This window comes from Triturus cristatus, chromosome 8 (assembly GCF_964204655.1).
Source record: "Triturus cristatus chromosome 8, aTriCri1.1, whole genome shotgun sequence".
Taxonomy (NCBI): domain Eukaryota; kingdom Metazoa; phylum Chordata; class Amphibia; order Caudata; family Salamandridae; genus Triturus; species Triturus cristatus.
The window spans coordinates 600765163-600789103 of record NC_140591.1 but is presented as its reverse complement, the minus strand read 5'-3'; the positions used below and the strand labels follow the sequence as shown (position 1 = coordinate 600789103).

Here is a 23941-nt window from a genome sequence, read left to right as displayed (position 1 = left end):
TTGTTCTTCACCCAGCAACGCAGCTGGGTTGGAAAGATGTCAGTGTGGGTATGGTTTAGCCTTCTTAAGATGACCGGCCAAACCGACATGTGCACTGACAGCTATGCCCACCACTCCTCTGCCTCCTCCTCCCTGCTGCTGTCATTATGATGGCCCTGCCTCCAAGACTCGGCACCAACTGTGAAAAAAAATGATAATAAAACTATTTTATTATCATTTTATTTTTTGTTTTCCTCTGCGGGCTGGGGGGGGGCGATGCTCCTCCGCCATAGCAGGGGGAGTGGCGCTGCACAAGTCACTGCTTGGAGCAGGGCTGACCCAGTTATTCTCCAATGCAAGTCTGAGGTTCATCATCTATTTTCTGACTAATTCCAACCCATTCCATTTTAAAAGATATTGGGGATATAGCCTGGGTCACGATGGTGGCATATGCCTGAGGAGTGAACTTCACACCTGCTGCTAGTAAAAACCAATATTCAAGTGAAGATAAAGTGAAAAGAATAAACCAGTGCAGTGGTCTAGTGCAAAAGAAGTCTTGGCAGTCAGAGAAAGGTCAAAAGTGGAAGTGAGTGCAGGAAATAGAGATTGATTACCCATGAATGGGACTGGGCATGCACATCATGAGGGAAAATGTCCGTTGTGCCTAACTGATGCATCAGCGGCAGCCAAGAAGACAGAAACACTGGAGGTGAGAGGTTATGAGAAACAGCAGTGCTTGGGTTAGCGCTGATCCTGAGACTACTGCAAGAACTAAGGGTTAGTTCCAGGCATGAGTGGGAATAGGGTCATCCCCAATCGAAGTGTCTTTTGGGTCAGGTGGGTCATGGACTGCTCCCGTGCTAAGTGACCAAAGTCCCTCCAACCTAAACAAAACACGACAAAATGGGGGCTGGGTGGCCCCACGTGGTGCTACAGCTGTGAAGGATCTGTCCTTTGAGTTAGGGTAGATTAGGCCACTGAGACTTCTATGAATAGCAAGAGCAACAGTGGGGTCAATGGGGCTGTAAGAGTGATGGAGAGATAAAAGGGGGAAGCAAACTACCCCCGAAGATGACTCTACCAACTTTTTATCCTCAACTCAGCAACAGAAGAGACAGAAGGCAGAGTCCGGAACCCGGTAATTGGCGAGCAGTAGAGTTTTTGCTCGTATTGGGACATGAGACAATAAAACCTTATACAGGAGCTATAGGACAATGCCAACAACATATTCAAGGCAGACAACATGGGGTGGTTTAGGCTGGAGGAGTTCGAGTGCTGTCTACATAAATCATTGTTAAGATAAAAGTCACAAAGGAGCCATAAAACAAGTGCTGAAATAAGGGAAGTAAAAGAAGGTGGCCCCTTGGAGCACTTCATAAAGGAAGGTTGTCTAATTTGAGTTGGGCCGTCAGGATTCAAGAGATTCTGAAGCACTCATTAGAAGAAAGTTTGTGGAAAAGTAATTCCAATATAGGAAAAAATCTTATCAGTTAAATAATTCCACCACAACCAATCCCGCCACACCTCAACAAACCCTGCTCAACTGGACCCCGCTCACTACTGACGACACTCTCAAGACCATGAAGAGCATCCACTCTGGAGCCCCCTCGGACCCATGTCTGCACCACATCTTCCACAGAGCCGCCATCGCCCGAGCTCTGTGGCACTATCAACTGCTCCATCGAGACCACCACCTTCTCCGATGACTGGAAACATGCAGAGATCATACCTCTGCCAAAGAAACCATCTGCCGACACAAGAGACCTCAAAAACTTCAGACCCATCTCCCTGCTCCCCATCCCAGCCAAGGTCATCGAGAAGGCCATCAACCCCCAACTCTGAGTTCATTGAAGCAAACCACATCCTGGACATCCCCCAATCTGGCTTCAGGAGCAACCACAGGACCGAGACTGCACTCCTCGGTGCCACCGACTTTATCTACTCTCTCCTCGACTGAGGTGAAACTGCAGCCCTCATCCTTCTGGACCTCTCAGCCGCCTTCGATACCGTCTCCCATGCACCCTAATCAGGAGATTCCACGACATCTGCATCCGCGACAAGGCCCTGGACTGGATCCACTCCTTCCACACAGGACGAACACAGCAAGTCAGACTACCTCTGTTCCTCTTTGAATGCAGTGGCGGTGTCCCCCAGGGTGCTTCCCTGAGCCCCACCCTCTTCAACATCTACATGCCCCCCCCCCCTCGTGACCATCATCAGGAACTATGGACTCAACATACCCAACTGATCCTCTCCCTTACCAATGAACCAACAACCACGAGAAACAACTCCCACAGAGGATTGAAGGCCGTCGCCACCTGGATGAAGTGTAGCTGCCTCAAACTGTATTTGGACAACACAGAAGTCCTCATCCTAAGACCCTCACCCTCTGCTTGGAATTACTCATGGTGGCCCTCCACACTGGGAACTCCACCCACCCCCACAGACCACGCACGAAACTCTGCATCATACTGGACTCCTCGCTCATAATGAACCATCAGATCAATGCCATCGCCTCATCATGCTTCTACACACTCCGCTTGCTACGACAGACATTCAGATGGATCCCTATCGAATGCATAAAAACGGTCATCCACACACTCATCAGCGGCAGACTCGACTACGGCAATGCACTCTACACCGACATCACCCCGAAACTTTTAGAAAACTTTAGAACGTTCAAAACGCCGCAGCCAGACTGGTCCTCGACATCCCTCGCCACAGCCACATCTCTGAACACCTCAGAGAACTCCACTGGCTCCCAGTCAACAAAAGGATCACCTTCAAGCTCCTCATGCATGCCTACAAAGTCCTCCGCGAAGCAGGACCAGCATACCTGAACCACCGTCTTTAATTCCATGTCCCCACCAGACACCTCCCACGGTCTCTCGGATCCACAAAACAAGAAGTGGAGGAAGAAACTTCTCCTACCTCGCCACCAAGACCTGGAACACCCTGCCGATCCATCCCAGACAATCCCAGTCACTGACCCAATTCAGGAAGGACCTCAAGACCTGGCTCTTCGACTGGACACCATAGCGCAACAGATCAGCAGTCGCGCCCCTCCCCTCCTCCCTGGACCTTGAGACCCTCATGGGTGAGAAGCTGTGCTTTACAAACCCGAACTGATTGAATATGATTTTAAGTTGAGCCTGCATTCGCACGGAACCACAACCATCTGACTCTTGCTACTTAGCGGTTCTCACATGGTAGCTGGAGTCATTGTCGACATCTTTAAGTTAGCATGAGCTCGGTAGCCATGATACTGCTTTTGCGCACGACACTGCATGTCTTTATTTTCTGCACAACTTTGTTTATGCCTTTCACATGAGAACTCTCTGCTGTGCTTGTTCTCTGCCTGTTCCTGGAGTTTAGTCTGAACATTGTGAGCAAGGTCGATAAACACTGACTCTTGTTATTCTGTTCAGGTCAGGCCCTAGCACTTAGACATAACATACCAATGCAGCTGTTTCAGCAGGAGAATCGTACTTTGATATTATGAGGATGCATGTTTAGGTAACACACACTTGGCGAGGGACCTTTCCAGTGACAAGAGCAGCCCGCACCTGTGATGTAGAAATACGATCTATGGCCTGAGGTATGGGGTCTGCTGACAAAGCCCAGAGATCTTCTATTATATAATAATACTTCTGCTTACCAAGGGTAGGGTGGTTAGGCCTTATAGTCCTTTAACAACTGTCTTTATAAAATTACATCTCCCTTTATGGTATATGGCCTTGCTGCAATGCTAACTATATTGATATTATGCATTTTGCTGCTGGTGGTGGCTCGTATACTGCATTTTTGAACACGTTAGTTAAAATAAATATTTTAAACTATCTGCGTGTCTCTGTCAGATCTTACTGTGGACAAGTACGAGAGTGTTTACAAAAAGGTGCATCTTGTTACCACGATTCCGGAGAGATCCGGGAGTGTTGTGTTCTGGGGTGTCTAATCATTGGTTTCTCCGTTTGTGAGTAGGAGAGCGATTGAGACACTATAGCGGTCCTGAGCTCGTGGGACCTAAGGCGGTAGGAAGGCTTAGCCCCTATACACCGAGGTCCCATAAACCTGTGGATAGTTCTGTGTATGTGCAGAATCCCTGCAACACTGTGTCTACTTACTCTTGGAGATAACAAAACGGCAGTCACTCTCGAATATTGTAGGATTCTGAGGGTTCACAAACTTTACTCTGACCTTAAGACTAAATGGGCCCTCTACATACCCCAGGAGCTGACTGATAAACAGTGGAAGTCCGCATTACATTTTTTAAATAATGTGTCCAGGAATCCCTGCCTCAACTATACCCTGCCTCAAATGTACACAATGTAACCACTAGCACCAAACTTACGTAACCGCAGATCAATCTATGTTCCCAGGTATAACGCCTAATTGCCCTTTATGCCCGTGCCTGGAAGTGGACTTTTACCATATGGTGTGGTCTTGCCCGGAGGCCACACAGTTCTGGATGCAATCGGTAGCAAAGACAGCTGAAATAAGTGGTAGACCACTTACAGTGGACCCACCACATGCTTACTGGGTGCACTTGTCGAAACTACGGCGGGCTCACGCGAGTTACGAGATTGATGGCTACGTTGTCACTGCAACATGGGGTAATGCCATGATACTTTGATTCAAAGCATGCATTATGGTGCATATGGTGACTATTATATCACCATTTGATGACTCCAACTGAATACTGAAATACAGTAACGGCGTTTACTTCAACTTACAAGCTGACTGACGATTATTGGGCGGACAGACTTATTCAAACCAAGACAACAGTTTATAAATACCAACTCTGTTCGTTTTTTGGAAATTTAAAATGCCCTGAAGAAGTTCTCAGTGGAGAACGAAACGCGTTGGCTGTTTGCTCTGTTTTATATCAAGAGAAAGAAGAATATGAATCACCAATAAAGATGAACATCAATCAGTATTTGGACTTAATATGAACTATTCTGATATATTAACAAGAGTGGTGCAATCACGATATTAGTTTGTATGCTTACTGGGGGCACCTCTACATACCAAAAAGAAAAAATATGTCATGAAATTCATAAACCTGGCATACATTTTGACCAAAAGGCAGCTAGTGGTGGCATGGAAATCCCCTCTCTGCCCCACTCCTGAGGAACTGACTGGGATCTCACCAAAGGGGCCACTGCAGAGATAGACACATGGCGCACTTTGTCTATATTAGGAGTCAATGGACAGTCGGATGGTGTGTGGGATATATAAATGGACAAACTGGTGGCAAAATCTGACAAATGACCAACCTAAACCCCTAAAACCATGTTGATAACAAGACCACCTGTGAGGGTGGGGTGACAGCCACTCCTGACAGAAGTTGTGAACATAGCATACGCCAATATGGGAGGGGGATTTGGACAGCATCTGAGAGACATCTTTTCCCTCCCTATCCCCCACAGCTGACACACGACTATGACATATGGGAACCACACACATAGTAGGAAACCTATTAAACCCTTAACACAGACACTTTATACTTGACACTTTTGCAGTGGGGTGCTGCACAACTCGCAGGAGAGAAGCAAAATTACCAGTCTTTCATCTGGAAATAATTAACTTAACTGCTGAAACAGGTCGTTTTACACTTAAGCAACAGCATGATGCGGCTCGCGAGGGGGAGGGTCGTACGGAGGTGGTGGCCGGGAGGGTTTTTTTTTTTAAATAAATAAAGAAATTCTACCTGAGCAGGTCCGCGCTGCCTCGGGTCCGTTGGTGCCTACAGGAACGGAACAGCCGCATCACTGCTGGCAAGTGGGTGGCAACCCCTCTCAGCCAATCCTGGCGCTGCCAGCAGCGCCAGGATTGCCTTGGGGCACGGTTACTCTCCGCCCGCCTGCCCATTAGGAGACCGAGGTTTGAGCCTTTGCTCAACCCTCGCTCTCCTAATGGGCATGCGCCAGCCTGTGCAGACACTAGTGCGCATGACTGGGCACGGCAGAAAAATTTGCCGACCTTCCCCATTCATGCGCTCTTGTGGTGCTGCCTGCTGCCCCTGGTCTGACAATCATGTCAGTCAACATGACATTGGACTGCCCACCCCCTTCAGACTCTGAAGGGGGTGGGCGGTCCGACGTCATGCTGACTGACAGGATTGTCAGTTCTCCCTCGGCGTCTCTGAACTAAAGTAAACTGAGAGTTTACTTAAGTTCAGAGACGCCGAGGGAGCTGTGGGCGCGGGCGGCTTGTGGGGCAACGAAAGAAGGGAGAAAAAAAACTATTGTCACCCAGTGCTCCACAGCTACAGCTGAATTAGTCCTTAAAAGACAGTCAACATTTTCTGACTGGAGCATCATGGTCGTATGGGAGGAAACAGAGAAATACCCAAGAGTGCGATCACAGAATTCTTTTTTTTTTATAAACACATTTTATTGGGTTTTAACCGCTGTGTAGTGGCTAACAAGGGCAAGGCACAAGTGAATCAAAAGAGTATCATATAGACATGCTTCAACCAGATGACCTTAGAGTTATACAAAAGAGATTTTGAAATTTCGAGTCCCAGTCACATTGCAGTTAAGATACCCCCACGTCAGAGGTGCAACAATTTACCCAAAACTCGATCATGTTTTTGAGGGTAGCCCGAGCCTCAAACACCACCTTCTCCTGTTGAGCACACCAATCGACCCCACTGCGCCACATTGTAATGGTTGGGGAGGTGGGGTTCAACCACTTTGCTGCGATGTCGCGCTTTACGACCAGAAGGGCCGCCTGGGAGAGTGATGGGAGGGTGAGCTCATGCAAAAGACGGTCTCCGGTTGCCTCGCCTCTGCCCGCCGGTGAGGAATATAATTCCTAGTAATACAGGGCGCAGGTCCATGCAATATAGGTTAGGGTTCGAGGTGTATAGCCTGCGGCATCGCTAATCTCTGGGACTCGTCTGTTGCCCTGATGATGGGAGGCTAACCAGTACAATTTTTTCCCATTTTTATCACCCCAATGGTAGATATTGGCTATCGTTGCCCACCAGAGAAGCTTGCCCGCCTCTAAGGAATATAGACTAATGTCCTCCCGAATGAGGCACAACTGACAAAAAACGGTTTCTCACAGTCAATGAGGAGGCGTTGGTCCAGACGGGAGGCTTGGGTTTCTAGTTGCGTGATAAGGGAGAGGCGCTCGCGTTCCCATTGTCTAATCAAGTGTTTTGTGAAGCCCCGAATAGTTGCTTTACCGGCCGACCATAGAGTACTCACTTGTGCTACCGTTCCGGAGTTATGATTGAAGTAGGATTGGAGCTCTGTCTTTAGTGCCCGGACAAAGTTTTGGTCTTGGAGATACCACATGTTGAGGGGCCACATGGGTCTAGGATGCTGAGGGGGAGCCTCCCAGGCTGAGATGGATGGGCGAGTGGTCTGAAATCCTTCTGGGGAGTATGTCGATGTGGTTTAGCGATTAGCAGTATAGGGCTGGTAAGAGTATGAGGTCGATACAGGAATGTGTGAGATAGGAGGCTGAAGTGTTTGTATATTGTTGGAATGTCAGATGCCAGACCCGCCAGGTATCACAGATGCCCCAGGACGCCATCCAGTCCCCGAGAAGTTTTGTCCCAGGGTTCCTGGAGGCAGCTGATGGGTACAATCGAAAGTTGGTGTGGGGACGGCATTGAAGTCACTGCCCAGTATGGTGAAACCATGCGGGAGTCGGGAGAGAAGTGATGATAGGTCAGAAAAGTACCCCCTTAGGGTGACCAGGGGGGATGTAGATAGAGAGCAACACAATCATCTGCCCCTCCAGGGTGCCCTCCAACGCTATATAACGCCCTTGAGAGTCACAGGAAACTTAGGAGACCGTGAGAGGAAATGAGCGGTGCGGGAGGATGGTGACTCCCCGTACCCCCGCGTATACCCTGCATGGTAGACCCTGTCGTAGCCTTTGCGGGCCAAGAAAGGACACTGTTCGCCCTGTGGGTGGGTTTCTTGTAAGAGTAGAACCTCTGGTGTGTGGCGGCGAGCAAAGGCGAAGATTGACTAGCATTTAACCCGGTCTAGCAGACCGCTGACATTCCATGATAGTACCTTGAATGTCCTTAATCTGGGTTAAGTGTGCTTGTAGGATCATGCATGTGTTCGGTGGGGACCACCGAGGGAGTCTAATGCAGCAGTAAAGTGAGTGACCTGAAGACACTAGTAAGGAATTGATCTGCAGGGTCGTTGTTGCAGGGGAGCTTAGTAAGTGTGCCGGTACCTAAAAATGAGAAGAAGTCATGAACAAACCACAAATACGCATAGCAAGAACCGCATCCCCCCAACTTCCACCCCACCCCATTCTTCTACTCTAGAAGCATCTGTCGCCCAAGGAAACAAAAGCATGGAACTCAGCTTAGTAGTTTCTTAATGAGTCTGTTCAAAAGGTTGGAGCGAACTAATACAGGCGACAAGATTAAACAAAACTAGCTGCTACTAAAAGGTGGATTTGTTTCAGGTTGAGGTGGCCAGGCGAGGAATCCGTTGTGTCATGGCACCTGGCAGAGGACTGCGGCTGCACTCTCAAGTAGGAAATTCCTTGTCCGAGGTCGGACAGAGCACAGGGCTCCTAGAAAGTTCAGAGTAAGAATGGAGGACAGCTGAGCTTTGCAAGAAGAGTGGCGGAGGGAGTACGTCACCACCCAGGTCACTCCTCTCAGTCGCTGCTTGACCGTTGGCCTGGGCCCCAACAACTCGAGACGCTATTACAGAATTTAAAGCTGCAAGAGCAACTGTTCAATATAGAACGTTGATCAGTTTTGAGGGGGGGCATGAGGATGTTTTGACTTGAGCTTAACATTAATTCATCAGCTTTATGTATACACAGATAAATACAATAAGAGACAATGCAAAACAGACTTATTAGCTTCAGCCTTGGACCCAAGGACTGGAGCTGGGCTGCTCCTCCTTAAGTGAGCGGAGTGAGCAGTACTTCTAGCATCAACCCAAACTTGAACCTGATCCTGGGAATTGCTCCAGGGCTAACCATCTATCACTGATCTCCTGGAATGTCACTGGACTTAGTAAGCTCTTAGACCATCATGAAACAGTCACACTTCTCACCAGATACAATATCTTATGCCGTCAAGATACCTGGAGTGTAGGAAGGTGGATATCTGACTATGGTTACCCCCAACTTTTTGCCTAGTGTCTAGCTGGTTTTTCGACTTAGTTGGCCTGAGATCCTGCCATTCAGGGTCTCAGGCTGTCTGCTCTCTCTTTAAAATGGACTCCATGTACCCTAGGTACATAACCAATTGGTAAGGATCACCTTATTGGACCCTGTACAGTGTACCCTAGGTACCCAGGGCATAGGTGTACCCTAGGCCTCCCAGGGGCTGCAGCATGTATTATGCCACCCCTGGTCTGGCCTTCCAACCAGACACAACTGGCTGATCACTCAGCTGGGGCAAGGTTGTGTAATCACCCCTTGCTTAGATATAGTATATCTATATCTACCTTATATATAGACACATGTGTACCTATCAGCCACTCCTATGGCAGGCCTTAACAATCCTGGAGGCAGAGTGCTTGGTAACATGTGAGATGGTGCTCTAGCATGAGCTGAGCCTGTCTGCAGCTTTCGGAACCATGTCCTTATAGCTGTTCTATGATATAGCCTACCATATACTCTTAAAGTGCCTTATAATCTTAAACGGTTATGGTAACTATGGTTTGGCTTTATCAAAACATGTCGTGTAAGGTGTCTAACACTTTGGAATAATACCCCCATCCCATTTCTGGTGATGAGGATATTATTCCTCCCTTCTAGAGGGAGAGACATGTTAAAATCCTACTTTGCTGTTTAACTCTAACCAAAGCCTCAGCATCACAAAATGGATGCTGCTGCCACAGACACAAGTCTGACCTCCTGCTGCTGGGAGTGATCCCGGCAAGGGAGGCTTGGACAATAGGTTTCCTGCTTGGGGAGGTGCTAGCACCTCCCCAGACAGACTTTAGTGTATTGGGGCAGGGAGGGCTGAAAGGAATGAGACATGCCTGGGGCACACAAGGTGTCCCATGCATAGTCCAGTTCAAACCGGTGCTGGGGCACTCCAGCCCCAGTCCTGGCGCGAAACTGGACAAAGGGAAGGGGGTGTAACCACCCCCCTCCCAGGTCCCACCCATAAGGCGTGACCTAGCAGGTATCCCAGCCCCCCAGATTAGTATAAGAGTGGGAGTTGGGCCTCAAGACTTTAGATTATCCTGAACCTGCAACTTGAACAGAAACTCTGGACCTTCGACATTCGACTAAAGAAGAAGACTGAAGAATCTCCCTTGTGGCCAAGGAGTGGCTACCCTGTGCAAACAGGCACCATCAAGAGACTACCCTTTGCTTTGCTCCAGTTCTACGAGGGACCGACTGCAGAGCCCGACCAGAGCCTTGACTTCCAGACTTCTCCGACCCTGATCCACATCCACAGCCGTGCTGAGATCCGTGGAGGCGACGAGAGACATGGGACCGGCTACCTGGGAAAAGTGGCTAGTATCTTCAAGCGCAGCTTCTGAGGCACCCTCGAAGTTGTGCACCGGGGATTGAGAAGCCCCAACCCCAAGCACCATCTGCACCGAAGATCAGCCCCCCACACTCCACGAGTCCTGCGTGGGGCCCTTCTGCATTTTCCTGCTTGCCGCGTCTGTCCGGTTGCTTGCCCGCTGGCTAGTGGCCGTTGTGACGACGCACCCTGAAATCTTTAGCGCTGGTTTGGCTCCTCCAGACTGGCTCCCGCTTCTCTGCAAAGAAGAAGCACCCCAGACCTTCCTGGTCTGCACCAGAAGCAAGTCCTCCGTTCTTCGTGGGTTCCGCTTGCCAAGGCTTGGTGAGTCCTAGTCCAACTTCGACGCCGCCGACAGCAAGAGCCTTCGTGGGACAGCTTGCCTCCTGGTCCTGGTCGTCCTCGACGTTCCCTGGTCCTCGTGGCTGCAGCGACAAGCTTCACCTTCACCTGCAATCTTCACGACATCGCCTGGTTCCTTCCTGGTTCCACGTGGTCACTGGCTAGTGACCTTGACTCTGTCCCTTCTGCTTGCAGGTATCCTTTCTTTCTGATCCCAGCCTTGGGATACACCGGACACTCTTCACTGACTGCCTGTCAGCATCTTTCTTCAGGCATCCATAGGAGTCGACGACGAAACCCGACGCAACTTCACCCCTATGCACCCGCAGCCTGTGGGCTAGGTAACTTGGGTACTCCGGTGCTCATCAGGATAGTGACTATCCTAGTGTCTAGTTTTCCAGTCTCGACTTCCTAGCTACTCCGGAAGTGTCCTAAATCTATTTAATTCAAAACTGTACTATTTCTATCGATTATACGCATTACGCGTGAGTGTTTCCACTCTGCACCTGAATCCCGTGGGCCTCCCACTTCCTAACCTTTGGTAGTATAGTGTAGCCCCAGCGATTCCCTAGGCCTAGGCCTATCCTATTTCCGTGACAGTGGTCCTTATACCACTTACTTAGTATATGGTTTGCGTGGCCCCTAGGGCCTAACTGTATTACTTACCTGTGTGACTTAATGTATGCATAAATAAGACTGTTGTACTTACCTCTAATCTCATAAAGAGTGCTGAGGGTTTGACTAGAATAAATACACTTTATTTTATATATATCTGTTGTGGTGTCCTTTCATTTGGTATTCAAGGGATTATATATGGTATCACAGCTGGCTTCACATGCCATTCAGAGTTTAGCCTAAGACTGCTCTTGTCCATGCTACCACTAGGATAGCTGGTCTAGAAGGTTGACTTTACAACCAATCACCATAAGGGTATTTGGACTGATATAAGGTGTACACTAGAACTAGTGACATCATACATCAGGCCAACTTCTCACATGGAGCACTGACTAATTGCCAATAGAAGGTTTCCAGGAAATTTTTCATCTAGCAGTTAAGACAAGAAGGTTTGGGCGACCGTCAGGTAGTCTCAGCACGTACATATTTCAACAACTCTGGACACTAATTTCATCACTTCTATTCACTTCAAATACTTACTACAGGCAATTATCCTCAATCCCTGCCACTGTCATAATAAAAGAATCTCCTTAATGATGGTAAAGGTCTACCTGAACAGGCATGATGGCAAGCATAAAATGAAAGTCTTGTGTTTTAGCAAGGAGCTTGAGGATGTAGGACTTCAACATCCATATTAGGAAATTACTGCGAAAGATCTGCAACACATACAACTTTCATTAAATACCGCTCTGAGATCCCCTGGAATATGAGAAACAGGTCCCACTGGACTATGACAAATACACACCCATCAGATTATACATTTTACTTGGGCATTTGGTATACAATCACTTTTAGAACATCTCTCCTTCTTATGTCACGTGGTAGTGGTCACTTTCTATCTGAGGAGTTATGTGAAATAACATGCAGGCTGAGTACACCATATAGCTTTTAAAAGTGTAATCAGTGGAAGTAGTTCTTGCCCCTGATATGCATATATGTTATAGCTTAGTCCAATGAGAGGAGAGGAGTCAATATGTTTTTCAGCAGTCCTTCAAAACTTGGTTTCTTGTCATTTTCAAAACTGTTTCCTCAATCGATCAGTGGCACGAACCACCTTCAGCAACTTGTATTAATATACAAGAATTGATACCCAACGGATATACAGGATGATTAGCTGAATGCTCACAGTCTGATCACTTATTCACATTCATCTATGATAAAAACATGACTGTCTTTGAAGTGTAGAAAACTGAAGACATGTACAAGTGATTTTATTACGCAGCTATGGACACCCTTTTGATCAAATATAATGAATAGTTTCTACCCCAAATAGATCTGAAACAAGATATATAAATAGATGGAGACGGTTGGTCAGGCCTGAATGAAAAAACTGAAGAACATTGATTGTACATGTCGATGGTGAGTGCTGGAAGTTGACAATAATACAGATATCTACCTGTTATTGTGGTCACCATAGCTAACGTTCCATTTTGCTTCCAGTGTTCATCATCTATGCCCTCGTAGAAGCAGGCAGCCCCTTGGTTGCACCAGTATGGTTCTTCTATTCCAGGTCTGAGGTGGGGGAATGTGCAGTTGCCCAGTTGGAACAGCTCATACCATTCTGCTGTGTAGTTTTTGCCTGTTAAGATGCTTCGAAATCCAATGGCGTCATGCATAATTTTCTGTTTAATATAAAATGGCAAATGTGACATTCAGAGACATTCTTGTTGGGTTCACTTTGACGACAAGGTATCATGGTAGCAATAAGGTCTAAGGAAATATCAAATAAGCAAAAACATTACTGGCTCATTTTACAAGTTAGAACTTTAAAAAAAACAATCAAATAAACAACAAAACTCAATCAAATAAACAAATATTATTTTCTTTGACATTGAAGTGTACCATGTGATACCTACCAATCTGGATAACGCTATCCTCATATGATTTAGAACTGAAACAGGCAGTAGACTAAGGGGAACTGAATGGAAATCCAACTTAAATACTGCTATATTTCTGAACGTATCAAGTGGTATTGAGAGTCTCAATCCGAGAATCCTAATTAAACACCTCTTTCATACGGTAATCTTGTGCTTCCCGTTCCGCTAGTCCACACATTTACTGGGTAAGTTAGCCTTCAAAAACTACTCTGCAGAAATGAGGGTACCTAAAAGAGGGTACGCTTGCAGGCTCTAAGTGGCCTCAAGTAACCGTGCTGTCCGAAATCAACCGTAGCGGTTGAATTCAGACAGCGCTGTTACTTGACACCAGGTAGAGGATTTAAGATTCTTGGAGTGGGACTCTCAATACCATTTGATATGGACAGAAACGAGAAACAGGGACGCTATACAGGTGATTTCCAGGGGCGGAATTAGAACCGGATTTAAGGACTGATCAGACATAGGATCCATGAGAAGACAGCCCTAAAGAAGTCATGGGTATTCCCTTTATGACGAAACAAGTGTTGGCTGGCTAAAAGAACAACGAAAATAAAGAAAACAAAGAATAATCAGTGTGTCTAATTATCAACATAATTTGTGATAATTTAAGCATGTGCTTAGGAGTTTGGGGTTTAGAATTTGAGGGACTGTTTTGATCCCATTTGGACGGTGTAGAGTCAATCCCTCTTCTTTTATGTTTAAATCTTTTTTATTAATATTAACAGAGTATCGTCAACGGCATCAGCATCTATCGCCTACAACCCTGCGGGCCGCCATGTTACTGCACATGGATATCAGCATGTCTCAAGCCCCTCCAGGGCCCTGTTGTCAGTTCATTCTTAAACACAGCATGCCGCCTACAACCCCTCGGGGCCGGCCGCGTCTTAAACTGGAGGGAACTGGAAAGTCCCCCTGTCTGCAGGAGGCTAATGTTGGAGAACCATCCCGTAGGTTTAAACCCGTTATGGAGTATATCATATACAAGCGAACCCAAAGGATACACGCCGGAGAGAGTGCCATCACTTGGCGGCCAAGGCTCCATTCGGGGCGGCAGGCTCTGCAACTAAGACCCGTCCGATAGGACCTCAACCCGCTTCGATACTTAGAAAGGAGAAACAACTTCCTACCCCAAACCCCCCCCTCCCCCTCCCCAACTCCCAAATCCCCCTTCCCCTGAACTCCCCCCTCCCCCCGACAAGTGCGCGCCTCCGATCGATCTCAATTGTCCCCGTGGTCCTCTCCCAGGTGCACCTTTCCAAGCGTAGTCATGAGGTTAAGTCCTCCTGCGTAGTAAGCCGCAGAAGTCGAAGGTATCTCGGGCAGGTCAGTTCTCTAAATTCCGTGACCAGTAAGGACTGGAATGGTTGCCAAATATCGTTAAACTGCTCCGCATCGCCTGCCACTGCCAACGACATTTTCTCCATACCTAGCACATGCCACAATCTATGTAGCCATCACGTGACCGTGGGGAGTGTGGGTGAACGCCAGTGTATAAGAATATTCTGAATGGCCGACCCCAGCGCTATGGCTATCTGCCTGCCTCTGCGGGATTTTAAGGGATACATAAGCCCATTCGGGAGACCAAGTAAGATATAGGCCGGGAAGCGCGGCAGTTCAGTGTCAAAATGGGAGTCTACATTGTCTATCACCTCCTTCCAGTAGGCGTCAAGTAGGGGGCAATCCCACAGGATGTGCGTCAACGTTCCTACCCGCCCACAACCCCTCCAGCAGGTGGCCTCTTTACTACGGTCCATGGCGTGTATGCGGTCCGGGGTATAGTACCAATATGTTGAGACTTTAGTGAAGGTTTCTGTAAGGCCTGTGTGATATGCCGAGTGCCTGGCTCTGTAAGCTACCTGTTCCCATTCTTCGTGACTCAGGGACCTACCCAATTCTTTATCCCAGCGCTCCCTTCCCGGATGATAGTAGTGCGAAGAGGGTATTTGGAGGAATTTATAAAGGTCACTTATGAGCTTAGCGTCAGATGTGCGCGATAAGAGCCAGCGTTCATAAGGGAGGAGTCGTCTATCAGCCGTCTCTCGCACCCGAGGGTTCAGCGCCCAGAGGCGAACCTGCAAGTAGCGTAACCTCTCAGTTTCTGGAAATGTATATTCTTGTCGGAAGCACGTGAAGGGAATGACCCCCTCCGTAGTGTACAGATGGCACAAAGCTCTACATCCCGCCGTACGCCAGTGTGCAAACGCGCCCCCTTCCATTCCTGGGGTGAAGTCTGGATTAACCACCAGGGGCGTCAGCGGGGAGGGAAATGTGGTCAAGCCGTGCGTGAGATTTGTGGCGTCCCAGACCCGTAGGGGCACTCTGGTGATAAAGGAGGCATATAGATTAGCGGGGCGGTGAGCCCTGCGCAAGAACGGCACCTCCTGTAGAGGCATTCCCGCCACTGCCTGATCTTGGAAGAGCCAGTGCTTGTCGGACTCCCACCTGCTCCATTCCACGAGATAGTGCAACTGCGCCGCTTGAAAGTATTTGCGGAGATCCGGAATGCCGAGGCCTCCAGCTTCCGGCGCTAGCATTGAGAGCGCCCTCCTCATTCTGGGCTTCTTGCCCTGCCAGATAAAGCGCCCCAGGTCGGACTGCATCCATCCCACCGGCGGCTGCAGCGGAAGCGCCCGAAACAGATATAGAACCTGAGGTAAAATCGTCATTTTAACGGCCGCCACTCTACCCAACAACGAAAGAGTGTTGCGGTCCCACCGAGCTAATTCCTCCCGTATCTTTCTACCCAAGGCGGTGTAGTTTGCCGTCACCATAGCGGGCAGGGTGGGAGCCAGCTGGATTCCCAGGTAGGGCACTGGATCCTTTGACCAGACTATTGGAACACGGTGTTGTAGAAGGGTTCTGGTTGCTGGCGCGAGAGAGAGATCTAAGGCTACCGACTTTCCCATATTCATCTTGAATCCTGCTACTGCCGCAAAGGAGGTCAACTCCTCAATACAGGCCGGTAGAGCATAAAGCGGATCTTCCAAGGATAGTATCACGTCATCAGCGTATAAGCTAACGGCATGACTAAAACCGCCAAACTTCACTCCCCTCACCGCCGAGTTGCCCCTTATCCGCTGTGCAAAGGGGTCCATGTATAAAGCGAAGAGTAAAGGCGACAGCGGGCATCCCTGCCTCGTGCCCCTTTCAATATTAAAACTCTTGGAGCAGTACCCATTCACCCTCACCACCGCTGTCGGGGATCTGTAACAATTGAAAATCATGCAGCGGAATTTGTCCCCCATCCCTACCTTCACTAACACCTGTTCTAGGTACGGCTAATGAACTCGGTCAAACGCTTTTTCGGCGTCCACCGATAACAACATTCTCTCTCCCTGGATCCGCGACCCTTTTTCTATGAGATGCGTAATCCTTTTGGTGTCGTCTACCGTTTGCCTTCCTGGGACGAAGCCCGCCTGATCCGGGTCTATAAGCCCCGGCAAGAGGGGGGCCAAGCGAGCCGCCAGGATCCCGGTGTACAGTTTGAGGTCTATATTCAAAAGAGATATTGGCCTGTAGGAGCCGCATTGCGACCTGTCCTTCCCAGGTTTGGGGATGACCGCGAGGGACGCTTGTAACAGGTCCGGCGGTATGGCCCCTGGTTCAGCGAAGGTGTTGAAAAGGCGCGTGAGGATCGGCGCTAGCGATGTACAAAACGTTTTATAGAAGAGGGAAGTATAACCGTCCGGTCCTGGGGATTTACCGTGCTTAAGTTTGGCAATGGCGGCTATAACCTCCTCTGTCCGTATTTCCTTGTCAAGAATCTCTGCCTGCAAAGGTGTCAAGGATGGCAGAGAGACCGAGTCTAGATACCTCTGCGTTGCGAGTGCATCCGGGGGATCCCCGGCGTACAGGTCGGCATAGTACCTGCGAAAGAGCTCCGCGATATGGGAATCCTCCGTGACTGTCGACCCCGTGGGGTCGGAGATCGCCTTCACCATGTGTTTCTGTCGCGCCACTCTGAGCTTACTCGCTAACAGTCGGCCGCACTTGTCCCCCCCTGTGTAATAGGCGTGCCTGAGGCGGAGCGCTGCGTATTCCGCGCGATCCATGTCCAAAGCCGTCAGGAGCTTTCTCGCCCCCTTGAGCTGCCGCCAAATCCGGGGAGCACCTGTCCGGCAGTGCATGTGTTCCAATTCACGGACCTTCTGTGTGAGTTCCTCTCGTTTATGCCGCCGGTTTGCATTATCTGCTGCGGAGATCGCGATAAATTCCCCCCGTAGCACCGCTTTCAGAGCAGCCCACTGAGTCGCCCGGGAGGTTGCGGAGGTCTCATTGTGGGATAGCTATTCCCGAATCGCGGTCGTTACTTGCTTGACTACGTCTCGTCTGTATAGTAGGGTGTCCCGCAGATGCCAGACCCGAGGGGGGCGAGAGACCGGCGGCAAGCAAAAGGTAGCCGTCACTGGGGCGTGATCCGACATGGAGATCACCCCCATTTCCGCTGCTGTGGCCAAATCGCATACAGGCCCAGTGACCAGAAAGTGGTCCAGCCGCGCATAAGTTTTGTGTGCATGTGAATAATAAGAATAGTCCTGTTCCGTAGGGTGCAGGTGACACCAGAGGTCTTGTAAATCCATATCCGCCAGCTGGGCCCTGCACCCTGCCGAGAACTCCCCGGCCTGCGGCGAACGATGGGCGGATCTATCGAGAGCCGCGTCAAAGACCATGTTGAAATCGCCCCCTATAATAATGTGCCTGTCCTCTGTAGCCGTGACCTCCCCCAGCGCCGAGCTAAGAAAGCGTTCTTGCCGTTCGTTCGGGCTATAAAGGGACCCAATTGTGAAGGAGAGACCTGCCACTCTGAATCTGTAGACTAAGAGCCTGCCTTTCTGTTCCGCTTGCTTGTGGAGTACTTCTCCTCGAAAGTGCCGAGCAACCAGTATCGCCACCCCCGCCGTTTTAGTGTTGCTAGACGAAAAGAACTGTGTTGGGAATGTGGAAGAGCGTAGTCTAGGACAGTCTCGGGGTAAGAGGTGCGTCTCCTGAAGAAGACAAATATCCGCCTGGGTGCTTTCTAATAGGGACAGTACGGCTCGCCTCTTAATCGGGTTGTTGAGGCCCCTGACATTAAGCGTAACAATTTTAAGTGTTGTGGGCGTCATGTGGAGGGATAGGTGTGACCGCGCCGGCCCCTCAGGGACCCATGGACTATGTCATATGCGCCGCCGCCGCCGTAACCTCGGTCACACACTGGACGACCCCCCCCTCCCTCCCTGGTTCCCCCCCCTCACTCCCACCTTACCCTTAGACCTCCCTCCCTCCCCCTCCCCTCCCAGTTCCCAGCAAAAAAAAACCCAACTACCCATCAGCCCACCCCTCGGCAACGTGCCACCAACTCTGACTCCCTCCCCTCCGATAGTTCTCTCCCCAACCCCAAATCCTGATCCATCATTGTCCAAGTCCAGTCCCCTAGGGAACAAGTCTTTGGTAGAGTACTTCAGTGGACGTCCAGCCACCGTTCCCACCCCGCCAGCCCCCTTCCTACCCCAGCCCCCAAACCTGCAAATTGAAGTTGGCTGTGGTGATCTACCCCCGGAGCGTTCCTACGCTGTCAGCGCTATGTCGCCGGAGCCAGTGTTCCCGGCCACCTCCAACACCGCGTTTGCCATGCTGGCCCTGATGGTGGGTGAGTTCGGTCTTACGGGTCGGCCGCGGGAGCGCCGCCTGGACACCCGCTGCCATCCGTCCCTCCCAGAACGCCCCCGCCGCTACGGGGCTATGTCGTCCTCCATTGTGGTAAGGCCCAGGGCCCCGCATGTCTCCTGCAGGGAGCGTAGTTGGTGCACAGTGCCATTCCATCGGAATACAAGTCTAAAAGGGTGACCCCAGGCATAGGGCGATCCATGTTCTCTCAGGAAGTCGGTGGCAATTTTGAACGCTTTCCGTTTCTGAAGCGTGATGGCAGACAAATCCTGGTAGAGGGCGACCGGATGTCCCCGGAAAGTCAAGGGCTGCCGCTTCCGTGCCTCCGCCAGGATGCGTTCTTTAAGTGGGAAGTCCGGGAGAAAGGCCAGAATATCCGGGGGTGGCACTGATGCCCTGCGCTGCGGTCCCACTCTATGCGCCCTGTCAATTCGGATGGGGAACTCCTCCGACTCACCCAAGACCTCCCGAAACAGGTCCCGCAGATAACTTGCTGCGTCCGTCCCCTCTTCTGTGGATGGAATTCCTCGAACCCTAACGTTGTTTCGCCGAGATCTGTTTTCAAGGTCTTCGGCATGCGCTTGGAGATCAATCTGTTGGTCCCTGAGGCGCAGCACCTCTTGTTGCAATTGTTCAAACTCGTCATCTCTCCTCCGTCCTGCATCTTCCACTGTGGCTACCCGTTCTCCCAGGCCATCCACTTCCCGGCGCATCTCCCGCACCTCACTGGCTACCTCTTTTTTCAAGGCTTGGAAATCCTCCCTGAGGGATCCGAAGAGGGACCTGGTGAGCGGAGGCTCCCCACCGTCAGTTTCCAGCGCTCCTCCGGAGGAGCGGGGCGACTGCTGCCCCCGTTCCACTCTCTGTTGGTGCCTGCCTAGTAGTTCGGGGAGAGTGCGCTCCCCCTTCTTCCCACCTTTGCTGCCGGCCATGCTCTCGGGGACGTAATGCAGCTCGGGCCGTCAGCGCCACTAGCCCACCGCGAGGTCCTCTGCCCGTTTCCTTCGCCTCCGGGTCCCTCAGACAGCCTCCTCAGTCTCCTCCCTCTGTGGCTCCCTCCTCCGGTGCCCGTTAGCCCCGCGCGCCAGGCAATAGAATCTTCACCAAGCCTCAGCCACCCGGACCAGTGCTCGTTAAGCCGCCGTCGTGGCCGGGGCTCCGTTCTCCGCCCCGGTCTGTCCTCCGTTGGCTCCTGGCCCCTTAACGGGCGGTGCCCTCGTGTCTGCACCAACCAGCGTCCGGGTCCCGACTCTGGGGTTGCGCAGGCCTCAGTTTCCCCCTCACCTACCCGGTCTCCTGTTTCCTTGGGCTGTGGGCCCCCGATCGCTCTTCTGTACCTCCAACGGTACCCGCCGGTCCGTAAGACAGCTGCTGTAGGGGTGGGGGGTGAGGGGGGGGGGGGAGGGTGAGGGGGGTGCCCAGCCGCCGCCGCCTTCTCCGCGAACCGGCAGTCCGCCCCGTCCGCTCTTCCTCAGTGGGGCGGTCAGTAGGCTTCTCCCACTCGGTCGCGTGTGCCCAGACCCTCAGTGGGGCCCTCCACTGCCGGTCCTTCTCCTATCGGTCATCTCACCCCTGCATCGCGAGCCACCTCCTGCCACTGCCGTCTACTCCCGTCCCGGCAGCCCCGCTCCCGAAGGTCAAGAAGTGCACCCAGATCTATAGCGCTGCCGGCGGTCCGTCTCACCCTCTGTGCTCCAGGGGGGGCTCCGGTGCTTGGCGAAGGCGTCGATCGACCCAGCTCTTCTCGTGAATCAGCCGCCGCGGTCAGCGCCCAGCTCTGTGCCCCTGTCAGTGCCTCTTCATACCTCAGCGGCTCTTGGGCTCCACTCACGGGCTAGAGCGCCACGTGCAGCCGCCTCTCGCGGCCACTCGCGGTGGGGTTGCGCGCCCCCCGGGGCCGAATCACACCTCCGATTGCTGCCAGTGGGTTGCTCACCCCTCAGGGCCTTCCGCCATTCCCCACAGCCAGATTCTGGACTTCACCGCTGTGTACCGGCAGGCCGCACCATCGGGCCCGGGCACTCGCGTAGTCAAGCATCCGAGAGCGCCCCTGTCAGGTCCGGCTCAGTGCTCCACCTCCTCCTGGCGTCAACCCTCTGGCGGTCCGCTGGGTGTCATAGGCACTTCCTGGGTGCTCCGAGCTGCAGAGCAGCCCCCACCAGCACTCCGCCGCCTCCGCTGCCAATTCCCCCGCAGAACAGGAGGAGATTCTGCGCAAAAACCGGGTCTAGGGGCTTAAAGGATCGGGAGCCAGCAGGGAAGACGTCCGCTCACCGCGCCATCTTGGCCACGCCCCCCCATCCCTCTTCTTTTAGAGCACCGCAATATATACATATTACGTGAGCGCGATATAGGTGAGCGCCACCTTTCACCCCACATGCATTCACCTCACAATATATCACAATACACCTGATTAGGTCTAAAAATACATAAAATATTGCATATTCACAAAATCAGAACAGCAGAGCTGTTTGATAATCTGACTCTACTGCGACACTGCATCAATGCTTGGACAACAGTTACTTGTCACCCAAAAAGATAAATACTTCCTACAATCATTAGTGCTATAACTTGGATCATTACCGAGAAGGTCTCATTCTCAAGCACATAACAAATGACAATATTTACCTAGAACACAAATGGTTTGAGACTGAAATGGAAAGTGGGATGCCAGAAAAAGATTGACTGAGCTATTTCCATCGTAAGAGTCAACGTGTGCACAGCTGTAGTCCAGCAGAATAGTATTCAACACATTTACTGAACTCACAACATAGTAAAGATATGTCGATTAGAATAGGGGAATTGGTGCAAGTGTATAGAACATTAGGAAGAGGATTGCCATATGCTGTCAGAATGTACGAAGATGTTAGACTGGTTACAAAATATAAATATCAGATCTTAGCTTGTCCTTAACAGTGACTTCACATTCTTAGCCAAGGAAACACTATGTATGGATAATGATCAGTCAAAATTAGTAAACAGACAAATAAGACTTAAGTATTTCTTATGGGGTGAAAAGTAGTATTCTCAAAAACTGGAACCCTTATTGGCAATCATGACATTAGAATAAATATAGGAACACAAGATGCACTGTCTTATTCTGATAAAGACTGAATAACAATAACTAAGGTGGATCCCGGCTGGGTGACTTTCTGGCAGTATAGTGCAGTATTTTATATTATTGTTGGAATTTAGATCATGTTATTTGGGAAATCTTATATGAGGATATAGAAGTTTAGATAAACATAGGTAGTAACATGGTATAGCGGAGTACACTGTTGTTTTTATCTTTGTAAAGTCCCACTACGATGAAAGAAGGTCGATTCTGGGCCCCTGGGTGTTGGCATGAAACCAACAGCTGAAAGTTCCTCATTTGAGGTGATGTTTTGTACATGTATTATCACATAGGGGGCCACCGTACAGCGTTTAAAGACCCATAATGCTTTACTCCCAATACATTCTAAGTACGCCAAATAAATGCAGAGGTTGTAATGATGAAAGACTCTAATGTGGTTTCCAAAACTTCTTTATAGCCTAAAGTGGGCAACTAGGGCCAAACCATACAAATGCCAGTAGGAAATGGACTAGTAGAGAATCGCCCCAGCATTCTAGCATGCCGAAGACCATACAAATAATCACAATACACGAGACCAATAGATGCGCACAGGGAAACACATTCACGCGCCACAACACACTCCCCCCCCCCCCCCTTAAATGAGAAAATCTAAACGAAAACTTTAAGACATAACCATAGCCACCCCCCTGATTGCACAAAAATATATATATTATTTACACCCTTCAACAATGTAATGTAACTAGGTACTTATAAAGCGCGCGGCTACTCCACAGAGTGTCCCGGCGCTAAAAAGACCGAGACAGGCAGTGTACACTAAAGCAGGTAGGCCTAGTACTAATGTTGGAATAGTCAGGTTTTGAGTTTTCTCCTAAAGACTAGGAGATCCTTCACCTGTCTGAGAGAAAGTGGCAGGCTGTTCCATAGCTGGGATGTCACCACTTAAAAGGAGCGACCACCCGTAGGGGAGCGGAAGAACCTTGGGATGGTCGACAAGCGCTGTGTAGAGGACCTCAGGGTCCATTGAGGGGCATAGTGCTGAATCCTTTTCCTGATATAGGGGGCCCCTGAGTCGTGGAGGGCCTTAAAGGCCAAAACTAGAGCTTTAAAATGGATCCTCTTCCGGACTGGAAGCCAGTGCAATGATCTCAAGTGGGGGGTCATATGAGCCCTAGGACCCACCATAAGAATAGTCATGGCCGACGCATTCTGGACCACCTGCAGGCGGCCTAGCAGATAATCCGGTAGGCCCAAGTACAGGACGTTGATGTAGTCTTGCCTTGATATAATCAGTGCCTGGACTACTGTCTTCCTGTGTGGGACCGGAAGCAGGGGAAGGAAGTTCTTTAACATCTTCAATAGCCGAAAACAGGTGCCGGCCACAGTTTGACCTGGGCCTTCATGGCCATGTCAGTGTCCAGCTTAACCCCAAGGTTTTTCACCACAGTGGTTACTGAGGTTGCCGGGTAGGACATGTCCAGTAGCCACCATTGGCGCCATGACTCGCATGGATTGGAGCCAAAGAAAATGATCTCCAACTTCTTCGGATTGCATTTCAGTTGGTTACGCCTAAGCCAAGAGAACACCTCCGACAGGCAGGCGTTTATCTCACTGCCTTTAAAGACGGTTCCTTTATCGCAGGTGAACAGTAGTTGCCGGTCGTTGGCGTAGAATACTATTTTTGCGCCGTATTCCTCCGCTAGAATCGCAAGGGGGGACATATATACATTAAAAAGAGTCGGGCTCAAGATCGAACCCTGTGGGACTCCTACTTTCATGGGGGGGATAGGAGACGGAAAGGGAGGAGACCATATTGTCTGACGATGGCCACTTAAAAAGGAGGTGAACCAATAAATGATTGGCCTC

At 50.3% G+C, this 23941-nt stretch overlaps 1 protein-coding gene across 1 annotated transcript in view; it reads right to left on the bottom strand.

Annotated features, from left to right (window-relative positions):
- The window catches only part of CLN5 (CLN5 lysosomal BMP synthase), a 91784-nt gene that overhangs the window by 6646 nt on the left and 61197 nt on the right, over positions 1-23941 (bottom strand). Inside the window, exon 3 of the mRNA XM_085622051.1 lies at positions 12876-13101. Coding sequence (XP_085478177.1) covers positions 12876-13101 — 226 coding nt within the window. The remainder of the gene's footprint in view (positions 1-12875; positions 13102-23941) is intronic.